The following is a 26,133-nucleotide window of genomic DNA, read 5'->3' as shown; positions in this document are numbered from 1 at the left end:
GCACCAATGGCACATTGCATCACTGACAATCGGTGCCATTGCTACTACGACATGCTTTCCAAAGAATACCCTCTTCTGTCAATTCACTGCTCAAGGGTCAAAAATATTTTTAAATAAGATTTTCCTTTGCCATGTAATACATGTGTAACTGTGTTATTTTATGCAGTGTTTGTCAGGGTCTGTGGCCATCACACTCCTCGGTAAACTGGAGGCGAGACATTGCCCCTGTTGGAAATGTGCCAAGTACCCCACCCTTTCTCCACTGTTCTGATTGGCCAGAGGCATGATCCCAGCAGTGCTGAAGTATCAGTGATGGGGTTTCCCTATATCTCTGTATTCCAGTCTCTGCTTCACTTCACACAGTCCAGACAGGGGTTCATGCAGGACTTACCTGAGACAGCACGGATAATTAAAGACAAATTGCACCACCTGTACTGGTAAGATTATTCTAAACTTCATTTGTGTAGGGGAATGTGGTCTCCCTTTTGCAGATTTTTTTTTGTCAATGTAAACATATTGAATTTTAACTTTCAATGCCTTGTTTGATTGTTAATAAAATCAAAGTGTATTTGCATATATAATGTGCATTTGTACATACTAATCCACAAACACTCTAAGAGTTTTGATCATTATTTACAATTCTGGATCTACATAGACATGTCTCCTTGTAAATGGTGCTATGAACATACTGCTTCACACTTTGAGTGAAATACACTCAGTTGGATAGGTCAACATGGGGAATTTAATATAAATGCTGTGAAATACAAAGTGCTAAGGAGAGACATACCATAATTGAAGCATAATTATGGATGTATAATTAATACAATTTAATCACTGCATTACTGGTGTGAAAAAGTAATTGAGTTGAAAGCTTCTCATGTAATCAGGTTTCATTAACACTTAATTTAAAAGGAAGTTTTCTTTGGACATACATATATATAGAAATAGAAGTGCATTCACCTGATTTATATCAGCAATAGTGCCAGACCTGGCCCACAATATTCCCAGTGAATATAGATTCAATACCACAAAGCAAAGCATTAGTGCAATTTGCTATGATAACCTAGAACCTGCATACAAATAATGATACAGTTAAACCCATTAACAATCCTGCACAGGAGACCCATGAACAAAACATAAAAATACCATAACCTGAATTAATGCAAAAGGTGGAAATGCTAGGGGATAGGGATGGGTTTCCAAGATGCAGACTGAAGAAGTGGGTCTTCAGTCTCTGCCAGAAAATGGCCAAAAATTCTGCTGTCCTGACTACTTTGGGCAGTTTGTTCCTCCACTGGGGGGCCAGTGTAGACCGAAATTGTGACAGGGTGAAGTGACCATGCAGGGAGGGGAGTGCCAGTCATCTGGCTGCAAAACCGAGAGCTCTGGTCGGGGTGTAGGACCTGAAGATTGGTTGGAGGACAGGCAAAGCTGTTCCTTGAACTGCCCTGTAGGCTGGTATTTTAAACCTGACGTGACAGTGAAGGAAGGGTGTGATGTGAGCATACTTAGGAAGGTATTAGACATGTTGTGAGGATGTTTTCTGTATTAATATGGAGGGTAACTGAAAAACTTCAACTGGAAATCAACATAAATATTGTTGATAAACAGACAGATTTCACTGAACATTCCATTGTTTACATTTATGGGGTTTGAGTTAAATAACAATGGCTCAAACTGGTTAATTTCAAACTAATTTATGGCAATTGGTGCCTGCCTTATAACATAAGTCCCAGCTGAATAGTTTAAATGGATTTTGATAATATACATCTCAGTCTCCAGTCATGTTAATGACTATGAATGTTATTAGCAACCTGAACTTTGCAGCATCAATGTTAAATCTTTCTAATTGAACATTTACATTGCAACTGTACACTCAGATCATATAGCTCCACTCAATGTGGCCAAGAGAAATTGATGGCGATGCAGAAAATATATAGCTTTTAAGGATCCTATTATGGGACTTCTGCCATTCATTGAAGGTGCGACAAAAGTTTTTTGGTGCCGTTGAACGTCATTGAATGCTTTCATTTTCATTGTTCGATGACCAAGTGCTATTAAACAACTAATTTTATGGGTTAGCACTTATGTCTTGGATGTTTTATCACCACTGGTGTGAAGTTTTTACTTTCTTCACGGCCCAAGCCCAATAGGAAGTAAATGGTAAATGGTTGGCATTGATGCAATTGATGCTTCTCATTCACTCATTCATACACACACCGACAGTGATTAGCTGCCATGCAAGGCCCCAAACAGCTTGTCAGGAGCATTTGGGGGTTAGGTGTCTTGCTGAGGGACACTTTGACCCAACCAGGGTGGGATCGAACCGGCAATACAATGAAATGGCTCCACCCAAATCCCAAGGGGTTTTTCTTGCTTTGGTAGAGAAAATTAAATAAGTTGAAAAAATGTATTATGGTTTTAATAGGGGCTCAAAACAATAGTATAGCCGTCATTTTGATTTGCTCTGTGCCATATAGCATGCTTGGGACTGAAAGGGTTAATTATGAATGTAGCCCTGTTATTCTCATGTTATTCTGAATCCTTTTCTTTCTCTGTCTGAGCAGAAACCCCCCCAACCGGCATCTTGTTGGAGCCCCATCTCCTGCCTATTTAACCCCGATGGAGGTCTTGAACTTCAACTCCTCCATCCTCTACATCCATAAGCCGTCAAACAACAGCATTGAGGGCGGTGACATTACTGTGTACGAGCGGTGTAAGGACATGCCTGCTGCTGTGATCTTTTATGTGATCCTGCAGTTCATCAACTTCTTCCTGGGGGTCCCTGCTAACCTAATGGTGCTGTGGCTCCTGCACAAGAACAAGGGGGACTCCTCCACCTCCGACATCTTCATCCTTCACCTGGCCATCCTGGATACCTTCTTCTGCCTCCTCCCACCCCTGGAGCTGGCCACCATCTTCTTCATCACCATCAGTGGCACCTGGTATGTACTGCGCTTCTTCTACGCGGTGAAAGACTGTTCACTGCTCTTCCTCTCCTGCATCTGCCTGGACCGCTACATGGCCGTCCTGCACCCCATCACCTTCACCGAGCTGAAGGACCGAAGCCACCGCACAGTGTGCGTTGCCGTGGTGTGGCTGGTCACCTTGGCCCATGGGACGGCCAAGTGTGTGGACAACATCCCCAACATTGAGAAGGCCTTCACTGTCATGATCCTGACATCTTTTACCATCATGCTGATCTGCAACGTGGCCATCCTGAGAGCTCTTCACCAGTCAGGCCCCGGCCGCGATGAGATGCACCCTGTCAAGAAGAGGGCCTTCAAGGTGGTCCTCATCATCCTGGCCATCATCGTCTTCAACTACTTCCCACCTGTAGCGCTTGTACCCTTTCAGGACCAGTTCTCCCAAGATGTGTTCTTCTGCTACATTGAATTTGCAGCCTTTGGCTTCATGGACATCAGCAGCAGCATTCAGCCTGTTCTCTACCTCTCCCGGGAGAAGATTCCCCAGGTCCTTCGTTGCTGTCGTAAGGATGGAGACTCAGGAGACTCCACTGATCCTAGCTAAACTTTTCAAATATTAATCAGCTAGATTTATTTTTGTAGGATTTTTCAGTTTCCAGTCAAGGAATTGAAGCGCCATTTTCACTCCAAGCTTCATACATCTCCTATTCTGAAAACCTATTTTGAATCCTTTTTTAGAAAAGCATATTTAGAATCTTGAATCAATCAAGAAAGAAAAAGAAACTGTTTAGGATCACAAGGCATTGCTACAACTTTCATTGAACTCTCTGCATCCTCACTGACCATGTCCACCATACACATTCCCAAACCACCCTGATACACTAGTGATGAACCACCAAGATGTGTTGGTTCAACCAATCACAGCAACTGGACAGACATGCACAATGTCAAGCGGAGACACAATCCTTGCATTAAAGGTTCTGAAGTAGCACAAATTGAGAGTATATATCTGCATATTTATTTCTATAGATATTTCTGCTTATTTATTTCATTTCCATTTTTGAGAGGAGTGTTGATTGGGCAGTTTGCTTGCCCTCTTGCATGGCCCAGTTTGTACTTCAGACTGGCTAGATTTGGGCTTACTTCGGAGATTTTGCCGTGAGGCTCGCACTCTGTTTCCTCCACACCAAATGTTCCAAGTTACAAATATTGATGATCTCCCTTTGCTTTGGGTTTCTGTATTTTAGTCTCCCTTGCATTACAACTCCTAGTGGGTATGCTCTGGGGTACCTTCCTTTTTTCTTTTCTTTCTCGTATTTTGTTTTTGTGATGTTTTTGTTCAGTGATCATTCTAAGAATTCTAAGAAGGTAGTGGATTGCAATTTTGCATGTGCCTGACTATGTCTGTTTTATCAATAAATGATTCAACAACATTGTAAGGAATTAGTGGTGTGATGCCACTTTAGATAAGTGATGATATCTTGGCAACGACTCCATGACAAATTACATTCTAAGCCGACTTTGGACAAAATTTGATCCATTTAGGTACACATTTCTCTATGACCTATAGTAATGTGGATATGGCAGCTTGAAATCATAGCCCAAACTTAGCCCATACCCCCCAGGTCCACAACGAGTCTAAATTTGGTTCCAGAGGTTTCGATTAGACCAAATAGTCATGCCAAAACTCATTAAAATCGCTGCTGATACAGTCAAAAACTGTGTTGGATTCACCAACTCTAACCCAAACAGGAAATCATGCATTGTACTGTAAGATTGAATTCTGAGTGGTTTGATTTGTTGTCAAATTGTCAAATCTATTAATTGCAGGATCCCAATGGATAAGCTGGCTTTGTACTTAGGGTTCAAAGCATGCAGGTGCTGGAACACTATTGTTTTCGCTAGAATTCTTTCTTCCCTTTTCTCCAATAAAAGCATCTGTTGCTCTGAAACTGTAGGTCCCATAGTGTCCAAATTCGACAGGTGGGTCGCACTACTCAGTGAAGGTACCACACACATATTGGCCAGCTGACGACAAATGTCAGACATTCAGACATTCCAGTGCTACAACTGGGACAACCCATATCCACCATCTCAACATATCACCTTAATGCTGTTTGTGGTTTTCATAAAAGTTGGTAAACAGCTTCAGAAATGCGATAAACAAATGTCCTATAAACCAATCCAACTGATTAAAAAAAACAGTACAAATTATATACAGAACAGAAATGCATAATTTTCCAGAATTACTTGAAAGTACAAACATCATGTTAACCTCTATGGTTAAACGGTCAATGGTTAAGTCAAGTGTTTTTATGCAGCTTTCCTGAAACTCAAACAACCAACAGGCATGACTCAACACCAAGTAGATTTATAAAACTGTGATTGGTCAAAAGGTGACACGATTATTGCCTTCCACACTGAAAATTGAATATAGATAAAATGGGTTTAAATCTGATGATCAGGATGATACTTATGATCCCACACATGGAAATTCTAAATATGATTCTGTGACAAAGTTGTTGGAAAACAGATTTTTGATATCCTCAAAACATGTCAATAGGTCAAAGCCTAACACAATATTAGCCATAACTCAAGAACCTTTGCTTTTCTATCATGCCTATTTAATAATGTTTTTCCTGTATTTACGCGCTGTGTGCTTGGAACCCTAATTGCTACTTACAGGTATAATCATGGTTAGTCCTAGATATTAACCATTATGGACCAATCGTTTCAGACTTGGGGCAGGCAGAATGTTGTCGACAGAACCCCCTCTATTCTTGACTACACTATTCTAGACTATTCTTTATAGTTTTGCATTGCACTGTGGTTCCGGGCCACTATATTTCTACACTTGACTACACTATTGTTGACTATTCATTATAGTTTTGCATTGCACTGTGGTTCCGGGCCACTATATTTCCTTAATTTTCCTCACACCTGTAATGCGAAGGATGACAATAAACTTACACTTGAAACTTATTGACCACTGTCAATGATCCAATGATGGTTACCAGCTCTTGGAGAATCATTTCAGTTAAGTCTAATATTAAAAGAGAAACAATCATCTGTGTTCATTAAAAAGCCATGTGTCTGAAATTAGAGACAGTGGAATCCCCATGACAAAATACCCTCAATTCCCCGCTGCACTGTAAATTGTTTCCAAGATGTAAATGACATTGCTGCCCCCTAGTGCCTATAGTAATGATCCAATATAGTTTCAGTCCCATTCCACAGGTTTATAGAAGAGGCACATTTATTGTCTCAATCAACAATAAAAGTTATGAATGTTTCCTCTTAGTTTTAGTCTTGAGGTTTGCCTGTGAAGGATGCATTTGTGTTAGAAAAGATAAACCAACATGAAGAACAGAAAGTTGTCTTTGGGAGAAAAGCAAGCCATTTCGATGCTTAAAAAGAGGGTAAATCCATTGGGGATAGCTTGTAGAGCAACTTGGAATGTCCTAAAAAAGAAAGAAACTGCTGGCATACTGAACACACATCGAAGAGTTTGACGAAGAAACAGCAGATGATTACAGAAACACTGTGAGAGTTGCAAAGAAAAATTACAAAACATCAGGCAATAACATGTCAAACAATCTCCACAGGGAAGGGGTGAAGGTATTTCAATCAACCGTTCGAACACAACAGCAATATGGGGGCTATACCGCAAGCAGTAGTAAGAATCGGAAGGCAAGGTTACAATTTGCAAAGAAGTACAGAGATGAGCCACAAAAGCTCTGGAACAAAGTTTTATGGACTGATAAGACCAAGATTAACCACTACCAACGTGATGGAAAGGTCAAAGTGTGGAGAAAGAAGGGATCTGCTCATGATCAAAAACATACAAGCTTATCTGTGAAGCATGGTGGAGGAAGTGTCATGGCTAAAGCTTGCATGGCTGCTTCTAGAATGGGCTCACTTTATTGAAGATGTAACTCATGATGGTAGCAGAATAATTAATTCAGAAGTCTACAAAAACATTCTGTCTGCCAACTTACGGAGAAATGCATCCAAACTAATTGAGAGGCACTTTTTTCATCATGCAACAAGAAACTGGCCAAAAATAGACTGTGAACACAGCAAAGGACTTCATTAGGGAGAAAAGGTGGAAGGTTTTAGACTTTAACGGAATTGAGCATGCATTTCACCTCTTGAAGAGGAGATTGTAGGGAAAACCACTAAAATAAAAGAACGAGGCTGCAGTAAAAGCCTGGAAAAGCATCACAAATGAAGAATACAACAGTTTAGTGATGTCAATGGTTTGATGCAGGCTTGATGCAGTTATTGCAAGCAAGGAATATGCTACCAAATATTAAGTGTTTTTTTACTTTCATTAATTTATTTTACTTAAATACCAATAGTTTTGCTCATGTAAAAATTGGGTGGTCTGATACCAAAGGTGCTATGTTCTAAGTAGTTTAACACATCTAGGTGTAAATTCCAGGAAATAAAAGAAATTCTAAACTTCTCATGTTCATCTTTTAATCTCAACCTCAAATGTATTCAGTCTATTGCAAAAACAAATGAATTGGCCTGACTGTTCCAATACTTCTCGAGGAGACTGTCGGTCGAGGGAATTATTTATGTGGGGTGATGACGGATATTTCAATATTTGATGGCCAGTAACGGGTCTACAATTCGTCAAAAAACCTTGATGCCATTGTATGCCTTGAAAGAGATATGATCCGATACAAGAAGGACAGTAGGCTACACACACACCGAAGCACCAGTAGCGGCACAAATGCAGCCTATGTCATAGGTCTAATGTCATACGAGCTTTCAGTGCACAATAAATTAGTCCACACAACGCATTACGCGGACGCATAAATCATTCACTGTATTAAATGAAATATTCAACCGAAACCTACAGCAGGTGCAAGAATACAGACTTACAACGTGAACACCACAACGGGGGTAAAATACTTGCAAGACCACATTTACAAATAAAAATGAACTCACCCTGTCTGAGGCCCCACCTGTATGCTTCAGCTGAAGGTCGCTAATCTTCTCACCTCATTACTGCAGGTTATGGTGAGTCTTGCTTTTATGTACCTAGCTAGTTGGAAAAGTTGGGTCTCGAGTTTATAGAACGCGTCGATGCCGCTTACTGCCCAAATTAAAACATTCGTGAGGGTGGAAATACAATTCCTTACGGTATTCCTTACGGCCCCCAAAGTCAAGGTGTCAGAACAATCGTAACGTTGGTACAGCTTCATATGAACTGGTAGTGTGAATATTATCCCATATTATCGCGATAATTTGAGGTGTCATCCTCTATGCTTTCCAAACGCAAATACATTTCCCTATGTAAGTGCCTATTAAAGAATACTCCATCTTCTCCGTTCCAGTTTCTTCCAACGGTTTCCTCCAGCATAGCATACATTATTTGCACTAACCGTGATTTTTATTCTTTTGGAAATAGTAAGTAGGTTAAATAAAAGCACAAATAGCCAGACAGATCAGGAGGAAATAAGGTGTCCGTTATCTCTGCGCTCTGCGACCACAATGCATATCGCCTATTGCTTACTGATTGCTGGATTGCACTGCCATAAACACGAAGACATTGCAAGACCTCACCTGTGTCCCTGTATCACCTGCCTCTACCGTTCAATCATCTGCTGGTGGCTTACTTTGTCTCAACGACATATCTTTAGCTAGTTGTTTTCGGAAGCAGTCTATTTGAGTTTTTCACCTAGTAAAAGTGAGATAACGTCCTTGCGCACACATGCATTTAAGCGAATTGGTTAGCTGAAAAATAACAAATAGACTTTGCCGTTGCTGTTGTTACAGAGACGTTAGCCGACTTTGTGTATATGTGCTGAACAAGTGACTTTTTTTTACGGCTAACGTCAACAAGCTATCGCTAGCTATGTTGTCTTATGTTAAGAGTTTATGAACTCAAACTTCTGTATTGAGTTTTTCTCTCTATGTGGCGACCGCTGCTGTAAAAGCAAAATAATAGTAAATTCATCTTTGACGCTGTGGTGAGAGCTGAGCGCTCTCGACCACTAAATCGAATTACGCTTACGATTTATTTAGGCGGAGCCGGGAAGATTTAAGCTATGGTTAGGATTAACCCTTTGAGGAGTAGCTAGGTTTTGTGGAATGATTCGAAGTCGGTGTTCTTGAACTCCATTGCTTTCAATTACCAGAAGCGACTGTACATCAGCATTAAAATGTTCAGTTAAAAACATTCTAACCACATATTTGTGATCTCACACCTCAAGCATGAAGATTTAGATCCGTAGCACTAATAACTTAACTTAGTATTCACAGCAGCGTAGATGTAACACTAACATAAGGTCCGAAAACATTCTAACCACATATTTGTGATCTCACACCTTAAGCATTAAGATTTAGAGCCATATTTAAAGCTTTACTGCATGTCTCGGCCCTGGAGTTGCTGATCCCTGCAATAGAGTCATCGGTTGGTGTCAGAGCTATCGAAATATTTTGCGATAATTCGAGATTTTAAATCAAATTTGTCCACACAATTAAAATATGTCAGATTGTCTTTCATCTGCCAATTTGGCATGTGAATGGTTCTGAGCTACACATTTGTTGGGGGGCATTTGTTCTACTTCTAATGATAAACACAATGTATCTGGTGTGCTACACAGAAGAGCAACATAAGGAATTAGTGATACAAAACCATTTGATGCTGCTTCAGATAAGCAATGATATCTCAGCCAATCACTCAAATATCCAAGATCAATCAACCCCACAATATGTATGACATACACCAAAATAACAGTACAGGCCTGAATGTGTGACCCTTAAGAAGACACTTTATGTTGGTTTTTCCTTTGTCACCCGTCTGTATGTGCAAAATAAAGAGCTGGTGAATACCTATTATATATGACCTACAGTAATGGAGATTAGGCAAATAAAAGTATTAGAGTCATGCTAATTAGTGCAAACTGTGTTAGCCTAGATCTCCCAGAGTAATAATCTGAGACAAGTGTAATTTAGGTTCCAGGGGTTTCTCGTGGCCAAATCTCATTAAAATCTATGACGATGCACTCTACAAGTGTGTTGAATGGACATGGATTTACCGATCAACACTGGAACTGAAAAAAAACCCTAAAAGAAGTACCATTACTCTGGTCTACAGAGATGGATGGATTTTAAAAACCAAGAATCAATATACAATGAAATCAGTTTGTATATATGCACATATAAATTACTCTGGAAGATAAAGATGATGGTGAAATCCGGATTAGGTATTAATTATATGAACACTAAATCCACAAAACTGCTTTTGCAATACTTTCTTATGGCCAACCAATAAAGAGAAGTAAAGGAAGGCAGTGTGTTGATTTCTTCTTACCTAGTAATTCAGTAGATTTCCTTATATGCTGATATGAGTATTTTGTTGTACGTCGCTCTGGATAAGAGCGTCTGCCAAATGCCAATAATGTAATGTAATGTAATGTAATGAATCACTCAATTACTGTTGTCATAATCCTTTTGTAATTCACTGAACAGAGTATGTTATAAATTATGTGTACTGAAACCAGAGCTCTTGCAAGGAAAACTATTCACTAATTTTTCCAGGCTATTTGCACTGAAGGGAGACTGAAAACATATGAATTTGACAAGGAGTCCAGTGCTGCCGCCTTAACACCAAGACTGAAAATCACTGTGTCACCCACATGTAACATGTTTCACTTTGTTACACCAAATTTCAGAAGTGTACCTGTGTACTGTTGCATCACTTGTTTACAGCAAATTTACATCAAGCACCAATGGCACATTGCATCACTGCCAATCGGTGCGGACGCTGACGGGCTGCTACGTCACGCTATCCAAAGAATACCCTCTTCTGTCAATTCACTGCTCAAGGGTCAAACATATTTTTAAATAATATTTTATGCAATTTGCTTGTAATACCTGTGTAACTGTGTTCTTTCACGCAAAGCATTTGAGGTCTGTGGCCATCACACTCCTCGGTAAACTGGAGGCGACACATTGCCCCTGCTGGAAATTTGCCAAGCACCCCACCCTTTCTCCACTGTTCTGATTGGCCAGAGGCATGATCCCAGCAGTGCTGAAGTATCAGTGATGGGGTTTCCCTATATCTCTGTATTCCAGTCTCTGCTTCACTTCACACAGTCCAAACAGGGGTTCATGCAGGACTTACAGCACAGATAATTAAGGACAAATTGCACCATCTGCACTGGTAAGATTATTCTAAACTTCATTTGTGTAGGGGAATGTGGTCTCCATTTTGCATATATTTTTAGCATTTTAGTTCTGTTGATGAAAAAATACTAAGTAAAATTTTCCTCAAACAATTTCAATGCATTGTTTGAGACAAAACAAGGGAGTTTCATTCAGTTTCCCAATGGCTGTTAATACAATCAATGCATATATCAAGTGCATTTGTGCATAATAATCCACAAACACACTGTAAGAGTTTAGAGCATTATTTACAATTCTGGATCTACATAGGCATGTCTCCTTGTAAATGGTGCTATGAATATACTGCTTCACACTGAGTGAAATACGGTCAGTGGGGTAGGTCACCATGGGGGATTTAACATAAATGCTACGAAATACACAGTGCTGAAGAGAGACATGCTGTATAATTATATATGTATCATTTTTACGATCTAATCACTGCATAACTGGCGTGAACTCAACTAATTGAGTTGAAAGCTTCTCACGTAATCACATTTCATTAAAACTTAATGTAAAAGGATGTTTTCTTTAGACAGAAATGATATATTATCAGCAAATTCACACCACCATAATGATGAAAATAATGTGGTTACGTTTCTCATCCATTTTTGAAGGTTTGATACGGTGCTTGCACCATTTGCATGTCAAATAATATTAAACTAATTTGACAGTAACTTACTTGTTGGAGAAACAGACGTGCATTGACCTGATTTATATCACTAATAATGGCCCTAATATTCCCAGTGAATAAAGATTAGTGCAATATGCTACGATAACCTAGGACCTGCAAAGAAATAGTAATACAGTTAAACCCATTAACAATCCCTCAGATGAGAACCATGAACAAAACATAAAAATGCCATAACCTGAATTAATGCAAAAGGTGGAAATGCTAGGGATAGGTATGGGTTTCCAAGATGCAGACTGAGGAACTGGGTCTTCTGCCTGAGTCAGAAAAAGGGTAATGTTTCTGCTGTCCTGACTACTTTGGGCAGTTTTCTCCTCCACTGGGGGGGTAGTATGTACAAGTGATGTGAGAGGATGAAGTGACCATGTAGGGAGGGGAGTGTCTGGCTGAGGAACTGAGAGCTCTGGCCAGGGTGTAGGACCTGAAGATTGGTTGGAGGACAGGCAAAGCTGTTCCATGAACTGCCCTGTAGGCTGGTATTTTAAACCTGATGTGAGCAGTGTCAGGTAGGCAGTGATGGAAGGGTGTGATGTTAGCGTATTTGGGAAGGTACTAGACATGTTATGAGGATGTGTTCTGTATTAATATGGAGGGCAACTGAAAAATGTATTTCCGGAAATCAACATGAACATTGTGATGAAAATATTGGTTTAAACTTAAATTCATGTATTGTTGACAATAATTGTACTTATGTGTAATAAAATAAACCAACAGTTTTTGTGGCTTTAAAACACGCATTTTTCAACATTTCACCAATAATAAGAGCCAATGGCACCAAAAAAAACGATTTCACATAACATTCCATGGTTTGCATTTATGGGGTTTGGGAACAATTACGTGACCATATCTCAATGACTCACTGGTTGATTTTACCCTCATTTATGGCAATTGGTGGTAGTTTGAACTCCCAGAATTCTGCCTTATACCCAGGTCGATAATTTTCTCTAGACACTTGATATAACCCACCTTATAACTTAAAAGTCCCAGCTAGTGAATAGTTTAAATGGATTTTGATAATATACATCTCAGGCTCCAATCATGTTAATGACTACGAATGTTATTTGCTACCTAAACTTTACAGCATCAATGTTAAATCTTTACTGCACATTCAGATCGTACAAGAGAAAGTGATTAAGAAAATATATAGCTTTTAAGGATCGTATTGTGGGACTTTTGCCTTTCATTGAACGTGCGACAGAAATGTTTTGGTGCAGTTGAATGTAATTGAATGCTTCAATTTTAATTGTTCGACTGACCAAGTCCCGTCAAATAACTACCCATAAAAGTAGTTATCTTGTGTTTTTTCACCACTGGTGTGAAGTAAAAAAGTATGTTTTCTTTATGTTTTACATTCTAAAGCTTCATTTCACCCTGTCAGTCCCAAGCCCAATAGGAAGTAGCTATGCCTAAATCTCAAGGGGTTTTGGTCGAGAAAATGATGAAAATTTAGTCGAGTAGTCGAGAGTGCCATATAGCATGCTTGTTAGCATGTTAATGACATTGGTTCAGGCGGTAAGAGCAGTTGTCAGGCAGTGGGAGGGCTGCTGGTTCGATCCCGCCATGGGTGTGTCGAAGTATCCCAGAGCGAGACACTTAACCCCTAAAAAAACACTCCTGACGAGCTGGTTGGTGCCTTGCATAGCAGCCAATTGCTGTTGGTGTGTGCGTGTGTGTATGAATGGGTGAATGAAAAGCATCAATTATACAGCACTTTAGATAAAGCCGCTATATAAATGCCAGCCATTTTACCATTTACGTTTGAGTACCACATGGCACTCATGGGACTGAAAGGGTTAATGCAGCCCTGTTATTCTCATGTTATTGTCAATGCTTTTCTTTCTCTGTCTGAACAGAAACCCCCCAACCTGCATCCTGTTGGAGCCCCATCTCCTGCCACCATCTCCCCCCATGGAGGTCTTCAACTTCAACTCCTCCATCCTTGACATCCAAAAGCTGTCAAATAGCAGCGTTGAGCAATCCCGTGGAAATACAGTGTACGAGCGGTGTAAGGACATGCCTGCTGCCCTGATCTTTTATGTGACCCTGCAGTTGATCAACATGTTCCTGGGGGTCCCTGCTAACCTAATGGTGCTGTGGCTCCTGCACAAGAACAAGGGGGACTCCTCCACCTCCGACATCTTCATCCTCCACCTGGCCATCCTGGATACCTTCTTCTGCCTCCTCCCACCCCTGGAGCTGGCCAACATCTTCTACCCTGCCGTCAGGGGCACCTGGTATGTACTACGCTTCTCCTACGCGGTGAAAGACTGTTCTCTGCTCTTCCTCTCCTGCATCTGTCTGGACCGCTACATGGCCGTCCTGCACCCCATCACCTTCACCGAGCTGAAGGACCGAAGCCACCGCACAGTGTGCGTTGCTGTGGTGTGGCTGGTCACACTGGCCTACGCGGCAGCCAAGTCTGTCGGCAAAATCCCCAACATCGAGAAGGCCTTCACTGTCATGATCCTGACATCTTTTACCATCATGCTGATCTGCAATGTGGCCATCCTGAGAGCTCTTCGCCAGTCAGGGCCCGGCCGTGATGAGATGCACCCCGTCAAGAAGAGGGCCTTCAAGATGGTGCTCATCATCCTGGCCCTCATCGTCTTCAACTACTTCCCACCTGTAGCGCTTGTCCCCTTTCAGGACCAGTTCTCCCGCGGTGTGTACTACTGCTACATTACCTATGTGGCCTTTGGCTTCATGGACATCAGCAGCAGCATTCAGCCTGTTCTCTACCTCTCCCGGGAGAAGATTCCCCAGGTCCTTAGTTGCTGTCGTAAGGATGGAGGCTCAGGAGACTCCACTGATCCCAGCTGAAGGTTTTGATCAAATATTAATCAGCTATATTTATTTTTGAAGCATTTTTCCGTTTCCAGTGATGTAATTGAAGCGCCAATTACATGAAGAATATATTAGAAACGCATATTTAGAATCCTGAATCATAATCAAGAAAGAAGAAACAGAAACTGTTTCGAATCACATTGTCTTGCTATAACTGCCAGTGAACTCTCTGCATCCTCATGGACCATGTCCACCCTACACATTCCCAAACCACCCTGATACATTTGGGATGAACCACCAAGATGTGCTGGTTCAACCAATCACAGCAACTGCGCACAATGTCAAGCAGAGACACAATCCTTGCATTAAAGGCTCTGAAGGAGCACAAATTGAGAGTATATTTCTGAATATATATTTCTATATATGTGTCATATATGTATATATATATATATATATATATATATATATATATATATATATATATACATATACATACATTTCTGTTTATTTCATCTTCATTTTGGAGAGGAGTGTTGGTTGGGCAGTTTGCTTGCCCTCTCTCTGTTTGGAGAGTGGGGTGCATTATGCTTCTTCATTTGGTTTGCACTGGCCCAGTTTATACTTCAGACTCAGCTCACACTCTGTTTCCTCCACACCAAATGTTCCAAGTTACAAATATTGATGATCTCCCTTTGCTTTGGGTTTCTGTCTTTGTTGCATTGCAACTCCTTGTGCGTATCCTCTGGGGTACCTTTTTACCTTTCTTTCTCCTATTTTGTTTTTGTTCAGTGGCAATTTTTTGTGAGTTCCTTATGATCCTTTGTTTATGTGTGGAGGAACATAACAATATACGGTGATTCTTAACTTTAAGGTAGGGCCCATGAAGAAGGTAGTGGATTGTAATTTTACATGTGCCTGACTATGTCTGTTTTATCAATAAATGATTCAACAACATTGTATGATGCTTCTTCTGGTTTGCATTGGCCCAGTTTGGAGATTTTGCTTTGAGGCTAATATTCCAAATTACAAATATTGATGATCTCGCTTTGCTTTGGGTTTCTGCATTTCAGTCTTCGTTGCATTGCGACTCCTAGTGCGTATCCTCTGGGGTACCCTCCTTTTTATTTTTATTTTTCCTATTTTGTTTTGGATGTTTTTCTTCAGTGGTAATTTTTTGTGAGGTCCTTGTGATTCTTTGTTTTTGTCTATGGTCTATAGCAATGTAGATGTAGCAGCTCAAAGTCATAGCCCAAACTTAGCCCATACCACCCCCCCAGTCTGAAACTAGTGTAAATTTGGTTCCAGAGGTTTCTATAAGACCAAATCAGATTTCCAAATCTCATTAAAATTGGTGATGATACAGCCAAAAACTGTGTTGGATGAGCCTACTCTAACCCAAACAGGAAATAATGCATTGTACTGTAAGAAGATACCTGCTATGTGTTAAATGTATGATTTTTTTTATTCATTGTCAAAATGTCAAATCTATTAATTGCAGGATCCCAAAGGATAAGCTGGCTTTGTACTTAGGGTTCAAAGCATGCAGGTGATGGAACAATATTGTTTTCGCTAGAATTCTTTCTTCCTTTTTCTCCAATAAAAGCATCTGTTGCCCAGAGTATCCAAATTCGACAGGTGGGTTGCTATGGCCCTGCACTACTCAGTGAAGGTACCACACACATATTGGCCAGCGGACGAGGCTATAATCCATATATTTATGTTTTGGTCCACAACCATCATACCACAAGTCCAACGGTTGTCAAACTTCAGACATTCGGCCATTCCAGAACTACAACTACAACAAACACACTTTCATTTAAACCATCAATAGTCAAGTTGAAACTCACACAACCAACACCAAGTAGATTTATAAAACTGTGATTGGTCAAAAGCTGACACTATTATTGCCTTCCAAACTCAAAATTGTATGTTAAAATTCATAAAATCATATAAATTAATTATTATATTTATATGATGTATTATTTATATTTGTATATTAATAAAATGATAATATTGATATAATGATAATCGATCTTCAACTAAAGTCTTATGACTTTGCAGACTCTCAATGTCATGATCTGGGACTGAACTCTTGTATCATTGTTTATTATCTTTATTTTTTGTAACTTATTTTTCATGTCTGTATCATTTGTATGGATTTGCCTGTGTTTGTCTGCCCTGCCATTTGCTTGTGTTTTCTTTGTCCTGAACCCCGCCCTCACCTGCCTCTGTTAGCCACGCCCCCTTCTGCTCATTTGCATACTCATTGTTTTGATTGATTCCTCGTTGTCTCCTGCCCATTAGTGGCCTCCCTCTGTTATTTAAGTTCTTCCTTTTTGTTCAGCCCTTGCCAGATTGTGCCTGAAATGTTTTGTGAGATTCTACCCGTTTTTGCTCTGTTCCCATGTACGCTTGATAGATCTTCTCTTTTGGCATTTTTAGAGTTTTGGGTTTTTGAGAATTTGTTCTGTCTTTTTCTGAGTTTGAATTTTTGATTTTTGAATTCTGAGTGACTGCCTTGTCTGATCCTGGTGGAAATAAATTATTCTCTTTTTGCCTACTACATCCGGTCTGCATCTGGGTCCTTGTCTGCGAGTTCTGACACACAAGCCATTTTTAAGGCCCTAATAAATCATATTCTTTCTTAGGTTGTCAGTATAGCTTGGACTGTTGTGACATTGGAATGTTACAACCCCAATCAACAGCAGACTAAGCAGGATGGTGTTTGTCAGTAAAAAAATTTTGAGGTTGATGGTTAATGGAGAGGAAATTTCTTGATCTCATACATAAATGGCCAAACTTGATTAATGGTATTGTCCTCCTCCTGAGCAAACCGTACACAGAAGATTGGTCCATTGAACTGACAAGGTGAAAATTACAATAGCTTGTTCAAAATTCTAAACAAATGTCTGGACTCTCAAGATGATGTATTTAAAGCCATGTTTAAATTGACTGATGGAAGGGAACAATAAATATATTATAGGTTATTCTTTCTTAGGCATTCAACATAAGTGTTGACTATCATGACAGAACCCCATGCACCTTCTATTCCAACACACTATACTGGGGAGCGGCCTTATGGACAAGGTCTGTGCAGCACGAAGTTGTTGGTTCGAATCCCAAAGATGCCATCTCCAAGACATGAGCAAACCGCTAACAAGAAGCTGCGTGTAATCAGGAAATTCTAAACATGATTCTGTGACAAAGTTGCTGGGAAATAAGATTTTTTTTATATCCTTAATCAAAAAACACATCAATAGGTCAAGGCCTAACACCAAATTAGCCATAACTTACCAACTGCCTTTGCTTATCTCTCAGGCTGTCTACCATGCCTATTTCATAATTCTTTCATAATGTATGCTTGGAACCATCTACTTGCTGCTTGCAGGTTTAGTCCTAGATATTAAACATTATGGACCAATCGTTTAAGACTTCTGACAGGCAGAATGCTCTCGACAGAACCCCTCCATTCCTGGCTATACTGCACACCAGGAATATAGATTTTTTTCCTCAACCCATGAAGTAGTGTCTTCAGGTGTCAAAATACGTGTTATATAACCCTGACTTATATTATCATAATGCTGCTCCATTGTTTTATCCATTCTGTAGGTTCATTTTATTACAAATGTTTTGTTTATATTGCTGCCTTCTCGCTTTTAGTATCCATTAGTTCCCTTTTATAGTTTTGCATTGCACTATGGTTCCGAGCCATTATATTTCCTTCTTTTTCCTGTAATGGGAAGAATGACAATAAACTTAAACTTGAAACTTATTGACCACAGAAATACATTGTCAGCTGTTTCTACCAGCTCCTGGAGAATAATTTCAGTTAAGTCTAACATTAAAAGAAAAACAATCATCTGTGTTAATTAAGGAGCCATTAGGGCTGGTGGAATCCCCTTGACAAAATCCCCTCAATTCCCCGCTGCACTGTAAATTGTTTCTTGGTGTAAATGACAATGGTGCCCCCTCGTGCCCACTGTAGACATCCCACACAGTTACAGTCCCATTCCACAGGCTTTGGAAGAGGAAGCTATGAAAGAGGAAGGCAGCAATATTATAACTTAGCAAGTGTCAGACTGGGCTACAAAGATGCAGCTTGGCCATGAGGACAAGCCTGACAGCAAAAAGTATCTGGATACTGCAAGTAATACTGTTGCCGCAGCCTTCATACCAGGGACACTAAACACTGAAAATGTGCTTCCAAATTCTTCCTCACATTTATCCTGTTGACAAGATTCAACACAGTTGTCTCAACACAGACTACACTACAGCACAAGTATACTGCAGACCTGTGTGAAACACTGCAGAGGCTTGCTAAGGTAGCACTGGGTGGCTATTGTCCGTGTGTAGGATGTGGTTGCAACGGCACGGGTAAACACTCTCAGGTTGTAATAGGTGGTTGAAGGGGCCTCACTAGGTGGTTGCTAGCATGTTCCTTGGTGTTACTTGATGCTTGCTTGGGTCTTGAGTCCATTAAGGATTCATGTATTTAGACTGACCTACCCACTATCAGAAATTTGCTGTTAGCAGGCACAACATGAAAACTTCCGAAGAAGTGTCTAACCTATAACATATTGCATTAAGTTACATAAAAAAGAGGAGTTAATGCATTTTTGCTTATTAAGGTTTAATAAAATTTTAAAAAACCCCACCAAATTTGCATATTTATTTCGGACCAAAGGTATTGAAATTATGGGCAACCATAAGCTTGTAAGCTTTCTGATAATAAGATAATCATACTGTTATGTTTATTTTTTAAGAAGGTTTGTGTCTTTATGTAGGGCAGGGGTCCAATATGGGCCAACTTTGAGGGACACTGTCTCCTGAATGGTTGATCATTCTGGTAAATGAAAGTTAAACCACATTCTCACACATGTTCACCTTCATTCAATCTAAATCTAAAATGGTGTGGTCAGAAAGTGATGATTCCTGACAGAATGCCCCAATACACAACTTAAAACAACACCTGAGCAAATGGTCCAAAAAAACACTTTTATGCTAAAATATAATTGGGTGTACAAATAAAATATGTTAACTCACCCTAACTGAGGTTCCATCTGAAGGCAACAGCTGAAGGTGGCGTTTTTGGATTAGTATCCTGATCTCCTCACATCGCTGAACTTCAACGAGACTCACCTTTCTGAAGCTGGGTAAGGTGAGTCGTAGCGGCATCATGCACGTCTTAGGCTATATGGTTGTATAAGGTGAGCCTTCCATTTATTTAACTGGATACGTTGGATAGTCTGTACAATGCCTCTATGTCGCTTGCTGACCCCATGAAAACGTTCATGAGGGTGGGTATACATGAGGTGTCCCATCTTCCCAAGCTTCCAAAACGCAAATCCCATTTCCCCATGTAGCTAGCCTACTTTTATAAGAATACCCTAACAACCGCTGAAGCTCAGTCTTCTTTTTTCCGTTTCTTCGAACGGTTTCTTCCACCGAAACGTCCGTATGTCCATCTTTACATTTTTCGGACATATAATCTATTTGAGTTCTTCGCCGAGTATAAGTAAAATAAATTATAATATTAAAACGTGTACACACGCATAACTTACTCACACAGGTTAGTAGCGAAGTGGTTAGCTGAAAACTTATAAATACAATGTTGTTGCTACAGCAACCTTAGCTGACATTATTTTCACAGAAATGTGCCGAATAAGGGACGTCTTTCCCGCTAACGTAACTAGCTATCGTCCGCTATCAAAGACACCTGCAAAAGTAAAACAGTGATAATACCCATAAGAACCATGTCAATTGAGCTATGACCGCTTTAAGATGTGGTACGAGCGTACTAGCTAACTTACTCTGACTGTGGAGACGATTATTTTCTCTCGATGTGGTGACCACTGCTGTTACAGAACAGTAAACGTTGTCTTTGATGGCTTGAGGGCTCGCTCCAGCGATTAGCCAATTAAATTAGCCCACTGGGTTTGTTTTTTTTGTCTTTGCCGGTTTGCTTTTGTGGATCGGATAAAATAAAGTCTTGTTTTCACATTTAAAACTTGGAAATGCAATCATGGTATGACGAGTGTCATACATTCCCATAGCAATACGGCGCCCATGATAAATTCAAATTATTGCTTGCATCAAGAATCAAAGTTTATAAAGACCTTATGAAAGGGCGAAGGTCGGTTTTCTAGAATCGCTTGAGCAGCTGAATTAGTTTATCCTTAGAAATGTCAGTTTACCCTGATGAATGAAACAGCTGGTAGCTGATATTTCATGCTGGTCAGCTGGACTTTACACATACACTTTCTACTATACCCTATGACAACAGCATATAACATGACACTAATATTAATTAGAAGCCAACATATTTAGCTGAATACTGGAGGGTATAGGTGGTTACAATACAAACGACGGTACCCTTTCTCCCTGGGAGGTGCTACGGCTGATCATACATCACCCTGGGGCCACTGGCAGCACTGACCATGGGGCACATTAGCACAGGGAGGAACACACAACCCCACAGCTCCATTCAGTTTTATTTTATGTGTACTGGCGCCATACCTCTACCTCTCATTGAAAACAGTCTGATGATATTCAAATGCTCGACACCACCCAGCATTCCCACTAAGCCTTTAGTAAAGGGTTATGTGTTTAGCCTCTGCTGGGCTTGGTGATGCGACAACACCCTGAATTGTGTCTTAAATTGTGCACTGAGGAGGTTACTGAGGAAAATTTCCGATTTTCATCAAATTGTTTCTGGGATAAAAATTTGGATGGATTTTACAAATAGATAAATTATATACAGTGAAATGTTTTTTTTTATGTCATGAATGCACATCTAATACACAAATTGGTGCAATCTGGATTTAGTGTTGATTACATGAACACAATATTTTTACTGCGTTTTGTGACACCTTTTACGGTCATCCAATGAAGAGAAGTAAATAAAGGCAGCGTGTTGAGTACTTATTACTTCGTGCTCAAGTGCATATTGTTTCTGTATAGGCTGATGACTGTCATTTCTGCTGCCACAATCAAACTATAACTGTAACTCATTGAATAGATTGTGTTACATGATGTCAGTGCTCTGACACCAGAGCCTTTGGAAGGAAATTTAATTTATCCAGGCCCTCTGGACTGGGGAAAAACATTAATTTAACAAAAAAAGGAAATTGGTTGATTTCCAGAGCTGCTGCTTGACACAAAAACTGAAAATCACTGTGTCACCCACATGCAACATGTTTCACTTTGTTACACCAAATTTCAGGTGTGTACCCGTGTACTGTTGCATCACTTGTTTACCACAAATTTACATCAAGCACCAATGGCACATTGCATCACTGCCAATCGCTGTGAATGCTGATGGGCTGCTACGACACGCTATCCAAAGAATACCCTCTTCAGTCAATTCACTACTCAAGGGTCAAAATGTTTTTTAAATAAATGTTTTCTTTGCAGTCTAAACCTGCATTTACTTGTGTAACTATGTTCTTTTATTCAAAGTATTTGTGGTCTGTGGCCATCACACTCCTCGGTAAACTGGAGGTGAGACATGGCCCCTGCTGGAAATTTGCCAAGCACCCCACCCTTTCCCCACTGTTCTGATTGGCCAGAGGCATGATCCCAGCAGTGCTGAAGTATCAGTGATGGGGTTTCCCTATATCTCTGTATTCCAGTCTCTGCTTCACTTCACACAGTCCAAACAGGGGTTCATGCAGGACTTACCTGAGAAAGTAGGGATCACAGCAGCACTGAGGTTATTAAGGACAACTTGCACCACCTGCACAAGTAAGATTATTCTAAACTTCCTTTGTTTAGGGGACCGTGGTCTCCATTTGGAATAATTTGTATTTCATTATGTTTGTCGATGCGAAGAAATATGGACTATTAACTCAAACACTGTCAATGTATTTTTCAAGACTACGCAAGCAGCTTTAGTTAATTTTGCCTACTTGCTAATACATTGAATGTGCATTTGTGCACTGCCACATTGTAACCATATAAAAGCTTTTTGACAATTATATCTATGTATGTCTATATATCTATGTATGCATATCTCCTTGTAAACAGCACAATATATTTACTCGTATTGTTGGCAGTTTGAGTGAAGTAAGGTTAGGAGGGAAGGTCGCCATAGGAGCTTTAGCATCAGAGACATGCCTTATAACTGATGCCATCTAATCACAACATCAGTGGTGAGCTTCACTGAAAATTCTCATATCTAAAAGCTTTAAATATCATTCTATTTAAAATTGATTGAAATAATAATCTAGGTTTAAATAAGAGTTTAAGTTTTCCATGGATAGACATATCTGCTGGTTTATTTCACTTAACACACCTCAATGATGAAAACAATATAGTTACTATTTCTCTGTTTTTGAAGGGTTTGATAGGATGCTTGCACCATTTCCATGTCACATAATATTACATTAAACAATAGTGCCAGACCTGGCTCACATTCACTAAAGCATTAGTGCAATTTCATCATGAAATTAATACAAATTAATACAAAAGGCGGAAATAGCATGGGGTGGGGGTGGATTAGCAAGATTTACAATATACTATAAAAGGTTTTAAACCTGATGTGAGCAGTGACAGGCAGCCAGTGGAGGAAGGGGTGATGTGAACACACTTGGGGTGGTAGCAGACATGTTGTGAGGATGTTTTTTGCATTAATGCAGAATGCAGCCCTGTTATGCCTCATGTTATTGTGAATGCTTTCTTTTCTCTCTGTCTGAGCAGGAAACCCTGTTGAAGCCCCATCTCCTGCCTGATTAACCCCCATGGAGGTCTTCAACTTCAACTCCACCATCCTCTACATCCATAAGCCATCAAACATCAGCGTTGGGGGCGGTGACATTACCGTGTACGAAGGATGTAAGGACATGCCCGAGGTCTTGATCTTTTATCTGATCCTGCAGTTCATCAACATGTTCCTGGGGATCCCTGCTAACCTGATGGTGCTGTGGCTCCTGCACAAGAACAAGGGGGACTCATCAAGCTCCGACATCTTCATCCTCCACCTGGCCATCCTGGATACCTTCTTCTGCCTCATCCCACCCCTGGAATTTGCAAACATAGTCTTCCTCACCACTGACACCACCTGGTATGTACTGCGCTTCTTCTACGGGGTGAAAGACTCTTCTCCACTCTTCCTCTCCTGCATCTGCCTGGACCGCTACATGGCTGTCCTGCACCCCATCACCTTCACCGAGCTGAAGGACCGAAGCCACCGCACAGTGTGCATTGCCGTGGTGTGGCTGGTCACCCTGATTTACGCTGCAGCCAAATGCGTGGGCAACATCCCCAACTTCGAGAAGGTCTTCACCGTCTTGATCCTTGCAGCTTTTGCCTTCATGCTCTTCTGCAACGTGTCCATCCTGCACGCACTGCGGCAGTCAGGCCCTGGCCGTGATGAGATGCACCCTGTCAAGAAGAGGGCCTTCAAAATAGTGTTCATTATCCTGGCCCTCATCGTCTTCAACTACTTCCCCCCTGTAGCCCTGTTCCCCTTTCAGGAGTACTTCTCCCATGATGAGTTCTACTGTTATGTCCACCCGATAGCCTTTGGCTTCATGGACATCAGCAGCAGCATTCAGCCCGTTCTCTACCTCTCCCGGGAAATTCCCAATGTCCTTTGCTGCTGCCCTAAGGATCAAAACTCAGGAAGCTCCAATGATCCTCACTGAAATTTATTAGCTAAAATGGTGTAGATTTACAGTTATATTCATTTTTGGAATGGAACTGAAGCAGTTATTTGTATTGTATTCTATATAATTTTAAATAAATGAATATGCATCATGTATTGAATCCAATTAAAGGGACACTGACTGAAACTTAATCCATTAGATATATTTAATGTCTATACATATAATGTATAATTATTATATATGTATATATATATATAATTCTCAGTAATAATACTTGAACAGCCTTTTAGTAAGAACTACTGTACACAGTCTAAAGTTTTCAACATATCCATTTTGAATTTAGTCGGATATTTAGAAAAAGATATTTAGAACAGCAAGAAAGGTCGTTTAACTCTTAAACTCAAGTAGATGTGAAAGGCAGTTGTGTATATATTCGATTACTCTGTTTAATCGGTGAATGGGGATGAGGCAGTACAGTATGGCACACCTTTAGAAACCATCTTATCTTAGGAAACAAGGAATTAAGCAGGTAAACATGTAATATACTGTAATATTATGCTTACTGTCCATGTGTCCATGTTAAATTAATGACAAAATGCATAATAAATATGTTTTATTCAAACCTGTACCTTTATTCATGGTATACATGACAAATTGCCTTTGCCTATTTCTGGATTCATCACTGGAGCCCCATGGTTAAGCCAATGTAATACTTACATAAATTGTTAGTTATTGACACTTCTCCAGCCTACAAAACTGTTTTCAATAACTGTACATACCATTACATTATTATTACATGGTCAGTATTATTTATGCGTGATTGGATTTTATCATTTTAGAACACCTAACCACATTTATAATCTTAAAATTACGGAACCCACTGTACATAATATGTTCACCCCAAAATGAAAGGTAACAGATTGATGGGCAAAAAATTATTTTTAAATATTTTTAAATGAATAAAATTTTCAATTTCCATCTCCAGAAAATTCACTCTTGGATATTTGAGTAATTGCTGAGATATCCTTACTTATCTGACGTAGCATCACATTAGTTTTGTATGACTAATTCCTTACAATGTCGCTGTACTGTGTTGCACACCACATTCATTATTATAACAAATAGCCCAAAAAAACATGTGTAGATGAGGGCTATGTAATTGACTGTACTAGATCAAAAGATGCCATCCAAAATATATGTGCTTTCTCGGACAACAGCCAAATGCTTTTTTTTTTGCAGGGATCAGCAACTCCCTGAGACCCAGCAGTTACAGCACCTGGGAGTCTGGCCAATCACCCGGGAGAAAGAAAAAACAGGGCTGGATTTGAATTTGAGGCCCTTAACCCCACATTGCTTCAGGGGAGGATTATCGCCTGCTTAGTCTGATCAACTCTACGTCGCTGGATAAGAGCGTCTGCCAAAATGCCATTAATGTAATGTAATTTGAGGCCATAGTTGTCACATGATCCTTAGAAAATGATCTGAAATGCTCCTGGAAAAGGTGCCCCCCCCCTCATAAAATATTGATTGAGGACCACTGGTTGAAGTTTTTGTCAAATACTCAACCCCCATCAATATATCAAAACACAATTTCACATGCCTTGTATTATGTATTATTCAAAAGCAGGCCTACGTTACTCCTTATTTATCAGTGGACTGAAGAATAAAATATTTTAAAAATGTATTTTGATGCTCACCGATACATAAAATGTAGTCAAGTCACTGAAAATGCCCTCTGCTGTTTTCACCATCCTCAGAATTATTCATTCAGCCGATTAATTTCCAAGGCCTCTAAATGAGTCTTCCATTTCTGGGTGTGGCGTTCAGCATACACTGGGTTCATGATGTGGTGACTATATTGGTACTGGGCTCAGGGCAAAGTGAATCCATTGGGAGAATTCCAAAAATGTTCATTTCTAAGTTGTGACTATTCTTCATGCAAGTT

At 40.0% G+C, this 26,133-nt stretch overlaps 3 protein-coding genes across 3 annotated transcripts; all 3 read left to right on the top strand.

Annotated features, from left to right (window-relative positions):
* Positions 1-2,622: 2,622 nt before the first annotated feature.
* On the top strand, positions 2,623-3,531 carry LOC133141478 (G-protein coupled receptor 15-like). The gene has a single exon (XM_061262049.1). The coding sequence runs from the start codon at positions 2,623-2,625 to the stop codon at positions 3,529-3,531; it is 909 nt and encodes a 302-aa protein (XP_061118033.1).
* An 8,497-nt stretch (positions 3,532-12,028) lies between these two features.
* On the top strand, positions 12,029-14,619 carry LOC133141476 (G-protein coupled receptor 15-like). The gene is made up of 2 exons (XM_061262048.1): positions 12,029-12,072; positions 13,653-14,619. Exons 1-2 carry the CDS (start codon positions 12,029-12,031, stop codon positions 14,617-14,619), a joined length of 1,011 nt encoding a protein of 336 aa, XP_061118032.1.
* Positions 14,620-23,321: 8,702 nt separating this feature from the next.
* Positions 23,322-24,227, top strand: LOC133141475 (proteinase-activated receptor 3-like). The gene has a single exon (XM_061262047.1). The coding sequence runs from the start codon at positions 23,322-23,324 to the stop codon at positions 24,225-24,227; it is 906 nt and encodes a 301-aa protein (XP_061118031.1).
* The last annotated feature ends 1,906 nt before the right edge of the window (positions 24,228-26,133 follow it).

Source organism: Conger conger, chromosome 12 (genome assembly GCF_963514075.1).
Source record: "Conger conger chromosome 12, fConCon1.1, whole genome shotgun sequence".
Taxonomy (NCBI): Eukaryota; Metazoa; Chordata; class Actinopteri; order Anguilliformes; family Congridae; genus Conger; species Conger conger.
The sequence above is the reverse complement of the archived record's forward strand: the minus strand, read 5'-3'. Positions and strand labels throughout refer to the sequence as shown.